Here is a 17,647-nt window from a genome sequence, read left to right as displayed (position 1 = left end):
GTGCTGGCCTTTATAAATCAGAGCATTGAGTATAGAAGTTGGGATGTAATGTTAAAATTGTACAAGGCATTGGTGAGGCCAATTCTGGAGTATGGTGTACAATTTTGGTCACCTAATTATAGGAAGGATGTCAACAAAATAGAGAGAGTACAGAGGAGATTTACTAGAATGTTGCCTGGGTTTCAGCAACTAAGTTACAGAGAAAGGTTGAACAAGTTAGGGCTTTATTCTTTGGAGCGCAGAAGGTTAAGGGGGGACTTGATAGAGGTTTTTAAAATGATGAGAGGGATAGACAGAGTTGACGTGGAAAAGCTTTTCCCACTGAGAGTAGGGAAGATTCAAACAAGGGGACATGACATGAGAATTAAGGGACTGAAGTTTAGGGGTAACATGAGGGGGAACTTCTTTACTCAGAGAGTGGTAGCTGTGTGGAATGAGCTTCCAGTGAAGGTGGTGGAGGCAGGTTCGTTTTTATCATTTAAAAATAAATTGGATAGTTATATGGATGGGAAGGGAATGGAGGGTTATGGTCTGAGCGCAGGTATATGGGACATGGGGAGATTATGTGTTCGGCACGGACTAGAAGGGTCGAGATGGCCTGTTTCCGTGCTGTAATTGTTATATGGTTATATGGTTATAAGGCAGGAGATTAGTGTTAGGAGGGAGAGATAGATCAACTATGATTGAATGGTAGAATAGGCTTGATGGGCCAAATGGCCTAATTCTACTCCTATCACATGATGTTATGATCTCTCCAAGGAGAGTCCTGCAACACCCTCCCTCTGTGATTCCTCCTGCTCTCCGACCGCTTGTTTCCCTCTCCCCGGACTCTCAGCCTGAAGAAGGGTCTCGACCTGAAACATCACCAATTCCTTCTCTCCAGAGATGCAGCCTGACCCACTGAGTTACTCCAGCCTATTGGGTCTATCCTTGACATGAAGTACAAATACAGACCCATAAATTACATTTGATAATCACTATTAAATCACAACTCTTCAACACTCACTTGAACAATGAAACAATGCTGGCTGCAGAAGTTTGATGGCGGGCTTCAATGATAAACTTCACACAATGTTTAAGGTCAGCTTCTTCAGGCTCATCCACCTGTCATTTCCCAGTCTCTAGCGCTCTCCTCCCCCTCCCCACTCCATAAATTTGAAGAATGGTCCCAATCTGAAATATCCACTTCCATTTGCTCCACAGATGTTCAGTTTAATTTATTGTCATAGTGAAAAGCTATGGGAAAAATAAACCGTTTATTTGAGCCATGACACCACTTAGATAAATGCCGAGCTAGATATGGGAAGATTGTGTTATATAGAACTAGATGGTATGTTTGTATGAATGTTGAATTATCTCCAGATAACGAATCAATGTAATGTTTTTTTCTTTTTTTTAATTTGGTAAGTGAACCACACGGTCTTATTCCAATTTTTATATTTATTTATTTCTTTTTTTTCCCCCCTATCTACTTATTTTTTTATTTTGATTGCTGTTTTTCTTACTTTGTTTTATTTATGGTGATGGTGTTGCACTGTTTTGTATATATCTTCTTAAAAATCAATAAAAATGTATGTGAAAAAAAAAAAAAAAAGAAAAGCATTTTTGTTGCCTGCTATCCAGTCAGCAGAAAGACTGTATATGTTTACAATTGAGCCATCCACGGTGTACAGATACAGGACAATGTGAATAATGTTTAGTGCAAGATAAAGCAGAATAAAGTCTGATTAAAGATAGTCCAAGGGTTTCCAATGGGGTAGAAGGTCAGTCAGGACCAATCTCAAGTTGGTGACCGGACAGTTCAGTTGCCTGATAACAGCTTGGAAGAAACTGTCCCTGAACCTGGAGGTGTATGTTTTCACACTTCTGTACCTCTCGCCTGATGGGAGAGGGGAGATGAGGGAGTGACCAGGGTGCGACTGGTCCTTGATGATGTTGGTGACCTTGCCGTGGCAGCGTGAAATGTAGATGGAGTCAATGGGTGGGAGTGAGTAGGAAGTCAACTGCAGATGCTGGTTTACACCGAAGATAGACGCAGAATACTAAAGTAACTCAGTGGGACAGGCAGCATCTCTGGAGAGAAGGAATGGGTGACGTTTCCCTCTTGCCTAACTCTCAGTCTGAAGAAGGGTCTCGAAACGAAACGTCACCCATTCCTTCTATCCAGAGATGCTGCCTGTCCCGCCGAGTTGCTCCAGCATTTTGTGTCTATCTTCAATGGAAGGGAGGTTGGTTGGGCGAAGGGAGGTGGGAGATGGTGCCCAACCAGTTGAGTCCCTCCAGCATTTTGTGTCCTGGTGCTGTTGAATTGTACTGTGGTGTAATATGTACATCAATGATCTTCACACTGCTCAATATGATATGACTTTCAATTTATTCAAGAACACTATTAGTACAAAAATCTGTTATTTTGTTGTTTTACAAAGCATACGTCTGAATCAAAGAAATACGCATTAGAAAACCAAAGCTTTTTTTTAAATAGCAACCTCTCATGTAAAATCTACAGAACTCAGTTTGAACCAACCAGACCAATTCCTAATAAACATGCCTCCAATAGCAGAAGCATTGCATGCTCCTCAACCCTGTTATAAGTTGGAGATCAACTTGATATTGAGTGGAATAACCTACTGCGCTCTCCCACGGAAATAAACCTCCAAGGCACTGACTTCCGCAAGAGCGAGCGAGGAGTCCTGGTTTTCAACGAACATCGATAGTAATATAAAACCCAAAGCATTGCTAGTTTGTTACAGCTGGCTGTGTGCAAATGAGCAGCGACATCCCCGTATCTCCACATTATCACCAATTCTAAAGTTTCTCTTTTGGCGCAAAAGCACTTTGGGATATCTTGTGATCATGAATGACAATTTAGAAATACAGATCGCGCTTCTACCTACAGCCTGCTGCCATTGAAGTGACTGGGGCAATGCAGGGAATCAAGTCTCTCTCCAAACACTGAAGCCAAGGTGAAAAGTGAAAATTACTTGAAAATTTTACTTTTACTAGTGAAAACTACTTGAAAATCAACATCCACTGAAAACATACTTGTACATCAACAATAGCCTTAGCAACATCCACTGACAGCAAAAATCGCAAAATATTACCTGAAGCAATTATCAAACCTAAATCTTTTAGAAATACATCAAACACCTGGTACCAATCGAATCTTTGCAAAAAGATGGTCTTAACTGTGCTTTTCAAAGGAGTATTGGTTTGCCTCAGGGGGAAAATACCATTTTCCAGTTCACTGATGGAAATGTAGAATCTGGGAAGATCCTGACATCTTCTTGGAACTAGTTGCAGCATAGATTCACAATGAGACTGATAACACTGCTGATAACTTTGTACATCTCCATGGGTGGTCCTTTTATGCAGCCCTGTTTTATCTCAGATGGCCTGGATTATTACCCAGTAAATCACCAGTGACAGGAGCCCAATTGCCTCTTTGTTCCACCCATTACCCTTTGCTTCAAACCTACTTCTCTCCCTCAGTCTGAACTGGCAGTCATCTCTCTTTCCACAGGTGATGCCTGACCTGCGGAGATTCTCTGTTTATTTTGTTCCCCAATCCTCAGTGGCTCCCTTGCGGCTCCAATCTATTGCACAGTTCCCAAAACTGAAATCGGGTTTCATTTTCTGTTTAAATATTGACTTAACCGTGAGTTTTCGCCACTATACCGCAGCCATTTCTGCATGCAGGCTACCACAACACGTTGTTGGTCTTTTGTCAATGAACTGTGATATTTTTATTCGTAAATGATAACCCACTGCCTGAATCTGGTTCAAAGAATCAGTTTGCTTTAACAAAGTAATAGATATGCTTTGACGGAACGTAAATAACCATACCTATATACACAATCATTTCTTAAGCAGATCAACTGCAAAGCTTTCACTTGAAAAACCAACTATAAAAATAATTTGCAAAGTGAAAAGTGGCTGTATTATAAAAAGCTAAAAATTACAAAACAATATATCACGAATTTCCATCACACTATATGTCATTTTATGTCTTAAAATATGAATTGCCAAAAATAGTACACCCAGAAGCAAAATTAGAATCCAGCTTTCCAATACGCATACACTTATATATATAAATATATATAAAAGCTATTTTTATCTCTAAAAAAAGTCTTCTGTGCTTTATTTTGGAGTTACTGATGTAACCTGAAAACCCAAAAACATTTTAACTAAGCTTTAATTTAGGAAATTAATATCCTCGTGGAAATACATTCAAACTCATCTTCAAGCATCCCTTCTTGAACAGTACAGCAAATATTTTTGGACACCTCCATTGATAAATCAAGTTCACACAAGAAAAGATAACATTAATGGGCACCCTGTGGAATTTCCCTTATTAACACAAATACTGGTGAGTACCACTGCTTCATGTAGGACGATAGTTGCTCACACAGTTTCATTAATGGGTCCATTAGTAGGAGTGTCTGTCGGCTCTGTGTTACTGTCGGAGTTTGCCGTGGCATCAGCAACTGATGTTTCTTTCTTACTGTCTGAAGCATCTTCCTGCTGAGATTTGCCTTCCAAAGGGGTCTCAGAAATGATCTCAACAGAGGATTGTGCAGGTCCGTTGTCAAATATCCCGTTCTGAACTGGGTAGGTGCTGGCAATGATGTCAAAGAGAAACTGGTACTGGTCCTGTCAAGGTAGATCACATCCATGGTTAGTTATCGCATTCATATCCAGACACAAGAGATCTCACACCTCGGTCTATCTTCTGGCCAAAACTGAGACTGATTTCAGTGAAGATAGACACAAAATGCTGGAGTAACTCAGGTTCAAGACCCTTCCTAGACCCAAAACATCACCCATTCCTTCTCCCCAGAGATGTTGACTGTCCCGCTGAGTTACTCCAGCATTTTGTGCCAATCTTTGGTATAAACCAGCATCTGCATTTCCTTCCCACTGATTTCAGTGACATTGGTGCTGGAATTTTTTGATTGAATGAAGGAAACAGGCCCTTTGGCTCATCCAAGGTAGACACAAAATGCTGCAGTAAAAGCTCTGTCCCACTGTACGAGTTCATTCCAAGAGTTCTCCCGAGTTTGCCCTGATTCGAACTCGGAGATTTACAGTAATGGCCACTCGCCGATACTCGGGGCTCTCGTGGACATTTTTCAACAAGTTGAAAAATCTTCACGAGTCTTCCCGTGCTTACCTGCCATTAGCGAGTCTTCCCGAGTACCTGCCCGTTAGCGCTAAGAGCCATCCCCAAGCTCCGACGTTCCCGCTACGTTCATTCTCCGTGCTTACCACGAGTTTGATTTTTTTTAAACTCGGGAGAGCTCTTGGAATGAACTCATACCGTGAGACAGGGCTATAACTCAGCGGGACTAGCAGCATCTCTGGAGAGAAGGAATGGGCGATGTTTCGGGTCAAGACCCTTCTTCAGGCTTCGTTTCATCCACTACACACCAACCTTCGATCACCCGTTCACACGAGTTGTACGTTATCCCACTTTTGCATCCCTACTCTCTACACACTGGGGGCAATTTACAGAGGCCAAACCCACCCACACGACTTTGAGATGTGGGAGGATACTGGATCACCTGGAGGAAACTCATGTGGTCACAGCGAGAACGTGCAAACTCCACAAAAATAGCACCCGAGGTCAGGATCGAACCTGGGTCTCTGGTGCTGTGAGGCAGCAGCTCTACACGCTGCACCACCCTGTACATAAACCTCGACACAATTTTCTTTTCTCACAAAGCTACGCAACCGTTGGTTAAGCAGAAAGTGCCTGAGGGACTCAGCAAGTCAGGCAGCATCTGTGGAAGGAATGGACAGACTCAGCGAGTCAGGCAGCATCTGTGGAGGGAACGGACAGGCAACGTTTTGGGTCAGGAGCCGTCTTCAGTTTGATGCTACCTGGTTTGCTCAGTTCCTTCAGCACTCAGTTTTTTGTTGTGGATTCCAACAGTGGCCCATCTTGTTCAGAATGGATGAGTTGGTCCAAATGGACTGTTTTCATGCTGTAAGTCTCTGAAACCAAAACCTATTCACCTCATTCAACTAACTCTGTCATTCTGCTTCAAGCCAATTCTTCTGGCAGCCTGGTCATTTTGTTTTTATTTGTTTTATAGAATTATATACTAGAATTTCCTGCCAGAACACTTGTATTGTAGAACATAGCACAGTACAGCAGAGTAACAGACCCTTCAGCCCACAATATCTATGCTGAACGGTGCCAAGATGAACTAATCTCCTCTGCCTGGGAGTGATCCATATCTCCCAATTTCTTGCATATCTATGTGCCTATGCAAAAGCCTCTTAATGCCACTAATGTATCTGCCGGGGTGGGAGATTGCAAACTTCACGTGGTGCGCCCCGTTTCGACGAATGCAATCAACCTGGCGTGCACAATCAAATAAGATCAAATAGAACAAGATGTCCTCCAACTTTAGGCTGTGCACGCCATACGCAAGATAAAGACGCATCTGCCTCCACCACCACCCCTGGCAGCGCATTCCAGGTCCCCACCACCCTCTGTGTAAAAGACTGTCAAGTCCCCACACATCTCCTTTAAATTCTGCCCCTCTCACTGTAACACTATGCCCTCTAGTCTGACATTTCCCTCCTGGGAAAAATATTCTGACTGTCTACCCTGTCTACGCCTCATAATTTTCTAGACTTCTCTCAGGTCTCCCATTGATGTTCCAGAGAATACAATCCACGTTTGTCCAACCTCTCCTTATAGCTAATGTCTTGTAATCCAGATGGCACTCTGGTAAACCTCTTCTGGAAAACGCCCTATTCCTCAAGTGAATAACCAATACATCATGATCCCGTTAGATGCTCTATGGTTTTCCCCTAGACATTATTTCTGTTGTGCATACGTACAATTAACTCATCAAAAGGCTTTTGTTTTACAGTAGAGACCACTAGATGACGTTGGACAATGAGGAGTGGATGTAGCAATACTTACAAAGCTAGGGAGCATTCCTGGTCTTTGCTTGCGTAGGGATTTGACTGTCTGGAGTACATCTATTACATTTTCAGTATCTGCACTGTCAAGTAGGTTCCAGAGAGCGTAGAACAACCCTGTCCTCTTGGCTCCATCGCTGAAAGAAAAGGATGTCGCAATGTGAAAAAATTGCCCAATTTTATCTAGATCATGTGGGTTGGTGATGAAAATCTGGTAATGGGTGGTCATGGGAATGGAAAGACCAGAGTGGTGGGTGTATGGAACAAGCTGCCACAGGAGGTAGTTGAGGCAGGAATTAGTCCAACGTTTAAGTAACAGTTGGACAGGTACATGGTTTAGTTTAGTTGAGTTTATTGTCACGTGTACTGAGGTACAGTGAAAAGGTTTTGCTGAGCACTATCCAGTCAGTAGAGAAAACAATACATGATTACAATCGAGCCGTTTACAGTGTGGAGATTTAAGAGTGTGGAACGATTGTAACATGAGTTTGTAGATCTGCTTCTGTGGCTAACAAGCAAATGGTCAGAGGACAGGTTTTGAGGGATATGGACCAAACACATACAGGTGGGACTAGTGTAACTGGAACATTGGCCGGTGTGGGCAGGTTGGGCCGCAAGGCCTGTTTCCATGCTATGACTAAAACAAGCCAACCTCCCTTTATCTAATGCTCCACTTCTAAGGGCTTTTCATAACTCTTGGAGAGCAAAACAATAATTGAGTCTAAAGTAGACACAAAATGCTGGAGTATCTCAGCGGGATAGGCAGCATCTCCGGAGAGAAGGAATGTGTGACGTTTAGGGTCGAGACCCTTCTTCAAATCAATTCCTACTGCTACCTGACCCACTGAGTGACTCCAGTATGTTGTATCTATCTTTGATTAAAACCAGCATCTGCAGTTCTTTCCTACACATTAATTGAGTCTAATTAGACAGAGTGCTACAGATGATCTGCGAGGACAAACAAAATAGGAAATGGAATATTTCACAGAGGTTTCCTGGTTCACTAAATCATTGGGGAAAAGCATCATATTTAACAGCTGATGAGGCCGTTGTAAAACTGGCCAGATTTGGGGTTATTGGTCTTAATGGAATGCTGCATATCCCAGAACAGTGACTGCAAGTAAGAATTCTATTGTTCCATTTCGGGACAAATGAGAAAAACACTCTTGACTCCTGAACTGTTGCTCCTGAGGAGGAATTTCTTCAACCAGAGGGTGGTAAATCGGTGGAACTCATTGCCACAGACGGCAGCGCAGTCAGCGGGCAGAGAAAATTGATCAGATATTGATTACTAAAGGTGGCAAAGGTTATGGGGAGAAGGTAGGAGAATGGGATTGAGAGGTAAAAGTAGATCAGCCATGATTGAATGGCAGAATAGGCCTGGTGGGCCGAATGGCATAAGTCTGCTCCTATGGTCCTTCATACACTGTATGACTCTACGTCTAATAAACCATACTCAAATCAAAGGTAAAATGAGGCTTTTTGTTTCCGCACGATATGATGAATAATCTCTGACCACTGATAATAGGCGTTGTGTGAATGATAGCAGGTCACAAAGCCGCCAGACATTACCTGCACTGTGTAATGATGGGTGGCACCATCTTAGTGTCAGCATCTTTCAACACCAGCTGCTTCTCCTTGATATTCCTGATCATGTCGATCAAGTTACCGGGGGTAGATGGAAGGTCCAAATTATTCCAGTCGTCAAAATGGTACAGGTGCACTGTCTGGGCCGTTTCTCTCTGAAAATACAACACTAATGTCAGCAGCCAATTTTTAACCAAAGTTCGACAATCTTTTAGTTCAGTTCAGTTCATTGTCACGTGTAACGAGGTACAGTGAAAAGCTTTTGTTGCATGCTAACCAGTCAGCAGAAAGACAACACAGATTACAATTGAGCCATTTACAGTGTATAGATACATGATAAGGGAATGACGTTTAGTGCAAGAAAGCGAACAATGTCCGATCAAGGATAGTCCGAGGGTCATCAATGAGGTAGATAGTAGTTCCGCACTGCTCTCTGGTTGTGGTGGGATGGTTCAGTTACCTGATAACAGCTGGGGAGATACTGCCCCTGAATTTGGAGGTGTGTGTGTTCACACTTCTATACCTTTTGCCTGATTGGAGAGGGGAGAAGATTATGCTGCTGGCCTTGCCGAGGCAGCGTGAGGTATAAATGGAGTCAATGGAAAGGAGGTTGGTCTGTGCGATGGTCTGGGCTGCGTCCACAATTCATTGCAATCTTGAATTGTTAACACTATATTTTGTTCCACGGATGTTGCCTGAGGGCAGCACGGTGGTGCAGCGGTGGAGTTTCGGCCTTACAGCACCGGAGACCCGGGTTCCATCCTGACTATGCGTGCAGTCTGTACAGAGTTTGCACGTTCTCTCTGTGACTGCGTGGGTTTCCTACGGGTGCTCTGGTTTCCTCCCACATACTAGGTTGTCAGCTAATCATTCTTTGTAAATGTCCCCTACTGTGTAGGGTGTGGATGAGAAAGTGGGATTATATAGAACTGGTGTGAAGGGGTGATTTGTGGTCAGCATGGACTCGGTGGGCAGAAGGGCCTGATTCCCTGCTCTATCTTTCAATCAACCAATCATTCGCAGTCTGAAATGCTTTGTGTCGGACGGAACTGCAGCTGCTGGTTTACACCGAAGATAGACACAAAATGCTGGAGTAACTCAGCGGGACAGGCAGCATCTGCGGGGAGAAGGAATGGGTGATGTTTGGGTCGAGATCCTTCTTTAGACTGGGTTAAGGGAGAGGGAGTCTGGAGATAATGAAGGGAACAAACAGAACAGAAGGTGTGAAAACAACAGGTCAAAGCAGGCAATGAGCACGGAAAGGCAGATCATTGTTCGTTCGCTAAGGAGAAGGTGACAATGAGGCATATAATCAGTTATATTAATCTGGTGGTCAGTGCAACCAGTCAGTGAACTGGGGTGGGGGAAGGATTTGAGAGAGAGGCAAAGCAAGGGTTACTTGAAGTTAGATAAACTGGGGTGTAAACTGCCCAAGCGGATTATGAAATGCTGTTCCTCCAATTTGCGCTGGGCCTCACTCTGACAATTGCTAAGGACAAACTGCACCCCCTCCACATACACCTGGATCTCCTGCCATCAGGCAAGAGATATCGCAGCATCAAAGCCCGGACTACAAGACTGCTAAACAGCTTCCTACCACAGGCTGTGAGGCTGCTAAACAGTCACTCTGTACTCACAGTCACCTGATTCTGCGGCTGGCACGGACACTTAAATAACTGGCACTGGCCACTTTAATAACTGGCACAGGCCACTCAAATCAGCTGCCCCAGACATTTTTATGATTGGTTTTACTGTATTTTAACGTTGTTTTACCTGCTTTTAACTATTTATACTGTTCCATCAGGGACTGGGTTGTTTTTAGTGGTATTTTGTGTGAAATGTTTTAAATTTCATGTGCGATGCTCCGGTATTCCCTGGGAAACGTCTTTTCATTTTGCACTGTACAGCTGTTGCTTGCAAGATGACAATAAAGGTTGATTGATTGATTGAGGAGGCCCAGGACAGAAAGGTCAGTGTGGGAATGGGAAGGGGAGTTAAAGTGTTTGGCAACCGGGAGATCAGGCAGGCCCAGGCGGCCTGAGGAAAGTCGACTTAAGCTTTTATACTTTTGAATATCTTCACAGGTTTTACCTTTGCAAGTCGTATCTCAAAGTCTCGAACAGTAAATGCTGGCTGCTCAGTGCATTTACACAACTTAACCTCAATATCATCATAGGTCTTCTTATCTTCTTCCCAAAATTGTGTACCATCCTAAAAACAACGAGACACAATCCTTAAAGCATCGAGACATAAAGGAACAAATTGTAGGACATTGCAACAGCCCAATTCCCAGCAGCTCACCTGTTTACCCCATTTGGTTTCAGAAGTTAATGTCATAGGAGCCGAATTAATACATTCAACCCACCAAGTTGACTCCGCCATTCAATCATGGCTGATCTATCTTTCCCTCTCAACCCCATTCTCCTGCCTTCTCCCCATAACCCGAGGAGGAACAGGGACCAAACTCAGCCAAGTGGGACTAGTATAGATGGGCCACGTTGGTCGACATGGGTTAGTTGGGCTGAAGTGCCTGTTTCTGTACTGTATATAACTCTATTTATGAATATTTATTCAATGTTGCAGCCAGTTTTGGTCATTGTGCAACAGTACATACAATCCGCAGAAAAAGTGCCATAACATTGAAAATACTGTGTGAAAACCTCCAGGGGTAATGGCTGTAAACTTTGTTGAAATTCTGGTTGGTTCTCACACCCAAAGCACTGATGAGGTAGTTTATCAATCAGTTCCTTGCAAACCCACACTGTTGATTTGAAGGTAGACAATAAATGCTGGACAAACTTAGCATGCGAGGCAGCTTCTATGGAGAGAAGGAATAGGCGACGTTTCGTGTCGAGCCTGATAGGAGTTGAGTTTATTGTCCCAATACCGAGGGACAGTGAAAATATGTTGTTGCATGCTAACCAGTCAGCAGAAAGACAATACATGATTACAAATGAGCCATCCATGGTGTACAGATGATTGCAGCCTGCCCCAGCACTGATATACTCTTATCCACTCATAATTGGTCATTGCCTCAATGAGTTACTTGACTCAGTGTTGGGCTTGCCGTTGAGCCTGGGTAGAATGTGTGGAGCAAACACTCCAGGAATTAGCACAATAGCAAGGTACAGTGAAAAGATGTTGTTGTATCCGTGCCAATAACTAATAATCTATACTATCAGAGACTTCATCAGAATGGAAAAAACGAAACCAATGTCTTCTCATTCTTCTGACGGCTTTCAAAGGAGGAGGAAGGAAGCAAACGACACATGTGCGCAGCAGGTAGAGTTGCTGCCTCACAGAGCTAGAGACACGGGTTCGATCCTGACCTCAGGTGCTGTTTGTATGGTGTTTGTATGTTCTCCCTGTGATCATGTGGGTTTTCTCTGGATGCTCCAGTTTCATCCCACATTCTGTAGAAGGTTTCTAGTTTTATGGACTTATGTAAATTGCAAATTCTCCATAGTGTGATGGATAGTGTTAGTGTATGAGATGATCGCTGGTCGGCGTGGACCCAAGGCCAAGGCCAGTTTATACACTCTATCTCTACCATCTCTAAAGTACCAACAACCATCAGGCCATTAAACACTACAACCCTCAAATAAGTTCCAAAATATATAGACTCAATGGCATTATTTTTCACTCTGCACTATTATTGTTTATTTAATTGCCCTTTTTTCATATATGGAGCTTTTTTGATTGTTTATTATGGGTTTTACATGTACTATGTTTACAGATCTGTTGTGCTGCTACAAGTAAGAATTTAATTGTTCCATTTTGGGACATATCGAATAGGTGCAGGAGTAGGTTATTTGGCCCTTCAATGTGATCATGGCTGATCATGCAAAATCAGTACCCTGTTCCTGCTTTCTCCCCATATCCTTCGATTCCGTTAGCCCTAAGAGCTAAATCCAACTCTCTCTTAAATCCAACTCTCTCCATTTCACTGGATAACACATCCAGTGAATTGGCCTCCACTGCCTTCTGTGACAGAGAATTCCACAGATTCACAACTCTGAGTGAAAAAGTGTTTCCTCATCTATGACAATAAAACACTTTTGAATCTTGACTCTAATGTCTAAATCAGCAGGATTATGTTCTAAATGTTTTGCAGCATGAATAAGAAAGAGTACAGCGTTTGGCTCTTACCTTTTCGTCTTTTAATGAGCCTAGCAGTGCAATGACATTCGCCTTTCTTTGATATACCATGGACCAGAAATCAGCAACAGTTCCAGGCAGGGGAATCTGAGTGGCGATCAGTGTCTCCGAATGCCAATATCCCTGAAAAACGCAATGTAGAACAGAGGTATGCACATGAGGTCGTACAGGTGCCTTTGAAATATTCTGTTGATTCACACCCAATCTCTCCACAACTGGTTTAGTGCAATTCCTTCCCATTCCTCCCCCTCCCCCCAGCTGATTTCAACATCCTAAAATAATTTTTTTCCTCCATTATTCTATCAACAAGGTTCAACATATTATAGCATCTCCGGATTGAATGGACAGATGACATTTCGGCTCGAGACCCTTCTTCAGACGGCTGGTCGGGAAACTGAAGTCGGGTCCCACCCAAAACGTCACCTGTCCATTCCCTCCACAGATGCTGCCTCACATGTTGAGCTCTTCCAGCACTGTGTTTTGCTCAAGATTTCAACATCTGCTGTTCCTTGTGTCTTCAAAGTATCACCTTTGTTGCTGGCTAACCCTCACACCAGCCATGTAAAATTATATGTATAAATTTCAGCCTGAACCAAAATATAACGGCATCATTCTCAGAGAGATGAAGCAATGGACAGGCAGAGTTAAGTGCTGCCATTCTGGGCAATGGATGAGAGATGACCAAGAGCTCTGAGAAAACAAATGGCAGGTCAAAGAAATGCTTACAGCTCAAACACATCTCAGTGTACAACAATAAACCATGTTGCACCTATACTAAGCATATTTCGCTTGGGCAGCTTACAACCCAGCGGCATGATATTGATTTCTCTAACTTCAAGTAACTGTTGCTTTCCCTCTCTCTCTGTTCCTCCCCCATCCTATTATACTGTCCTCCTGATTAAATATTACTGATCATACCCTGCATTGTCACCTTCCCCATGGCTAACAATGATCCATTCTACATTTCCTTTGATCTGTCGTTTTCACATCTTGCCCTTCCATATCTCCCTCACCCCTGACTCTCAGTCTGAAGAAAGGTCTCGACCCAAAACGTCACCCATTCCTTCTCCAGTTTCTCAAGCATTTTGTCTCTATCTGAGCAAATTAAGGCAGCCCAAATATGCAAACATTCTTTAAAATATCACGTGTGGAATCAAGCAAAGATGGAGACTGTTTGGCCCATCAGGCCCGTGTTAGCCCTTCGAAAAGGATACCCAATTATTACCAATCTCTTCTTTCGACGTTATTTTACAAGGATTTTCCTTTCAAAATTACTTCAATTCCCTTTTGAAAATGAATACTGAATCTTCCACCGAACGTCCAGAAATCTCAGAAATATCTGCTCAAGTCTGTCCAAGAAACTGTCTTTGATCTCATGTACCAAGTTGTAATATTCAATCTTAATTACAGTTCATTGTATCTATGCTTAGACGTAGCTGGCAGCAACTAGTCCCTGGGTCCCTTTCCACCTAACAATACCCTTTCTCTTGCATGTTGTACAATCAGATCGATTATTGTCTACATTCGATCCACTCCATACAATGCAAAACAGTACAGCAACATTAATCTTTATACTTAATGTTTTTCTCTTTATCCTTTATCTTAACACTGTGTACAGCTTCATTGTATAGTCTTTTTTGTTTACTGTATAGCACACAGGAAAAAAGCTTTTCACTTTACCTGTGTCAATGATAAACTAAACTAAACAACCTGGATGTCAACACTTTTGGAGTTAGGATTGTGGCCAAGGTGGACAATGGTCCAGTGAGGGACCTTGAAGTTAAGACGACAGTTTTTGCTCCTAGCGTCATGAGGACCAAGTGTCCGATTGCGGTCAGGAGGGAAACTGGTCCAGTTTAGTTTAGTTTATTGTCACGTGTACCAAGGTACAGCAAAAAGCCTTTAATTGTGTGCTATCCAGTCAGTGGAAAGATTATACATGATTACAATTGAGCCATCAACAGTGTACAGATACAGGATAAAGGGAATATCGTTTATGTTCATTAGTTCTAGGAGCGGAATTAGGCCATTTGGCCTATCAGGTCTACTCCGCCATTCAATCATGGCTGATCTATCTTTCCCTCTCAACCCCATTTGCTGCCTTCTCCCCATAAGCCCTGACACCCATACTAATCAATAATCTGTCAATCTCTGCCTTAAAAATATCCATTGACTTGGAGATAGATGCAAAATGCTGGAGTAACACAGCAGGAGTGGCAGCATCTCTGGAGAGAAGGAACGGGTGACGTTTTGTGATGAGACCCTTCTTCAGACTAGGGCCTCCATTGCCATATGTGGCAATGAATTCCACAGATTCACCACCCTCTGACTAAAGAAATTTAGTGCAAGACAAAGAGTAAGGAATGCTGCTGTTGGCGTAGAGGTGTAAAAGAGAGGAGCGATTGTGATGAGTGATTACAGAGTGTCACCTAGCCTGGGAATTTGAAGTTAAGACGACGGTTTTTGTTCCGAGCGTCATGTGTACCAAGTGCGTGGTGGAGGCAGGCACAGAGCTGTAGGCGTGTAACCTGTGTGTTGATACATACGTCTATGTAGGAAGCATTGATGTACTTGGAGGTCTCTTCATCTTCACTCTCGTCCGAGGAGGAATCATCCTCATTCTGGTTCTCATTGTCCTTGCTTTTGTCATTGTCCAGCTTGACACGAACTCTGTTGTAATCATCTTTAAAAAGGGAACAAAAATCATAGACCACATTTAGTCTGCATTTCAGGATTAGGTTCAAAGTTAATGTTATGCTTGACGGAGCCACAAGGATCTGAGAATGTTGGTTTACAAAAGAAGACACAGAGTGCTGGAGTAACTCAGCGGGTCAGGGTCATCTCTAGAGAACATGGATAGGTGACGTTTCACAGAGTGCTGGAGTAACTCAGCGGGTCAGGCAGCATCTCTGGAGAACATGGATAGGTGACGTTTCACAGAATGCTGGAGTAACTCAGCGGGTCAGGCAGAAAGCAAACATGGAGGTACAGCAGGCAGTGAAGAAAGTTAATGGCATGTTGTCCTTCATAACGAGAGGATTTCTGCAGTTGTACAGGGCCCTGGTGAGACCACATCTGGAGGTTTGTGTACAGTTTTGGTCATCTAATTTGAGGAAGGACATCCTTGCTATTGAGGCAGTGCAGCGTAGGTTCTTGAGGTTAATCCCCGGGATGGCGGGACTGTCATATAAGGAAAGATTGGAAAGACTGGGCTTGTATTCACTGGAATTCAGAAGGATGAGAGGGGACCTTACAGAAACAAATAAAATTATAAAATAAACTAGATGCAGGAATATTGTTCCCAATGTTGGGCGAGTCCAGAACCAGGAGGTCACAGTCTACGAATAATGGGGAGGCCATTTAAAACTGAGATGAAATAAAACTTCACTCAGAGAGTTATGAATTTGTGGAATTCCCTGCCACAGAGGGCAGTGGAGGCCAATTCTCTGGATGGATTTAGAGAGAGTTAGATCGAGCTCTAGGGGCTAGTGGAATCAAGGGATATAGGGAAAAGGCAGGCACGGGTTATTGATAAGGGATGATCAGCCATCAGCTTGAAAGGTTAAATGGCCTCCCCCTGCACCTATTTTCAATATTTCAATATCTGGCGAATATGAATAGGTGATGTTTTGGGCCAGAACCTTCCTCAGACTGATTGTTGCGGGGAGTGGGAGTGGAGAAGTCAACACATGGAGTTCAGATTAATTATTGTCGTGTGTACCGAGGTACAGTGAAACGCGTTGTGTTACAAGACATCCAATCAGGTGATCCTCATCAATTTTTTCATGCAGAACGTGGTGGATACATAGGACGAGCTGCCAGAGGAGGCAGTTGAGGCAAATACTACAACATTTAAACAACACGAGGACAGAGACATACATAGGAAAGAATAGAGGGATATGGGTGAAACACGGGCAGGTGGGACTAGTGTAGATTTAGGTTTTTTTAAAGTTTTTTTTTATTTTTAGTTTAGAGCTACAGCGAGGAAACTGACCAGCTATCCCCACACATTAATACATCCCCCTACACATGAGGGACAATTTACATTTATACCAAGCCAATTAACTTACAAACCTGGACGTTTTTGGAGTGTGAGAGGAAACTGGAGATCCCGTAAAAACCCCACGGTGGTCAGGGGGAGAATGTACAAACTCCGTACAGACAGCACCCAGAGTCAGAATCAAACCCGGGTGGCTGGCGCTATAAGGCAGTAGCTGCATCTACTGCCGCCCCTAAATGAGGCATCTTGGTTGGCATGGACAACTCGGGATGAAGGGCTGTATGGCTATGATTTCCTTCTCCGTCTGCTGCTGTGTACTCTAATGCCCCTGTCCCACTTAGCGAGACCTGAACGGAAACCTCTGGAGACTTTGCGCCCCACCCAAGGTTTCCGTGCGGTTGCCGGAGGTTGCAGGTGGAAGCAGGGAGGAAACCTCCGGGAACCTCCGAGAACTGCACGGAAACCTTGGGTGGGGCGCAAAGTCTCCAGAGATGCTGCCTGTCACGTTGAGTTATTCCAGCTTTTTGTGTCTACGGTGTAAACCAGCATCTGCAGTTCCTTCCTCCACATGGTATCTATTGCAGACTGTTTTTACTCTGTGGGTCACATGTGAACAGTAATTTCATTATACCCTGGTGTACAAGACAATGAACTAAAACAAACACATATGAAGGGAGAGATTGACTGAATCTTGATTAGTAAGAGTGTCAAAGGTTATGGGGAGAAGGCAGGAAAAAGGAGTTGAGAAAGATAGATCAGCCATGATCGAATGGTGGAGTAGACTCGATGGGCTGAGTGGCCTAATTCTGTTCCGAAGACTTATGAAGATGAATTGATGAGAGGGATGGAGGGGAGGGAGGGAGGCAGGGAGGGGGGGGGGTGTATATGGAGAGATGGGAAGAGAGTGCATAGCAGGAACAGGGCAATGGAATGTGGAGGAAGGAACTCCAGATGCTGGTTTACACC

General features: G+C 43.5%; 1 protein-coding gene across 3 annotated transcripts in view; it reads right to left on the bottom strand.

The window, feature by feature from the left end:
* Positions 1-2,357: 2,357 nt before the first annotated feature.
* Positions 2,358-17,647, bottom strand: part of ptprc (protein tyrosine phosphatase receptor type C) — a 209,506-nt gene continuing 194,216 nt past the window's right edge. For all 3 annotated transcript variants that reach the window (XM_055642453.1, XM_055642454.1, XM_055642455.1), the window contains 6 exons: positions 15,228-15,364; positions 12,673-12,804; positions 10,615-10,734; positions 8,509-8,678; positions 6,938-7,073; positions 2,358-4,650 (listed from right to left, as the gene is read on the bottom strand). In XM_055642453.1, the coding sequence (XP_055498428.1) occupies positions 4,402-4,650; positions 6,938-7,073; positions 8,509-8,678; positions 10,615-10,734; positions 12,673-12,804; positions 15,228-15,364 (944 nt within the window). In that variant the 3' untranslated portion in view covers positions 2,358-4,401. The remainder of the gene's footprint in view (positions 4,651-6,937; positions 7,074-8,508; positions 8,679-10,614; positions 10,735-12,672; positions 12,805-15,227; positions 15,365-17,647) is intronic.

This window comes from Leucoraja erinacea, chromosome 10, assembly GCF_028641065.1.
Source record: "Leucoraja erinacea ecotype New England chromosome 10, Leri_hhj_1, whole genome shotgun sequence".
Lineage (NCBI taxonomy): Eukaryota > Metazoa > Chordata > Chondrichthyes > Rajiformes > Rajidae > Leucoraja > Leucoraja erinaceus.
This window is presented reverse-complemented; position numbering and strand designations above follow the sequence as displayed.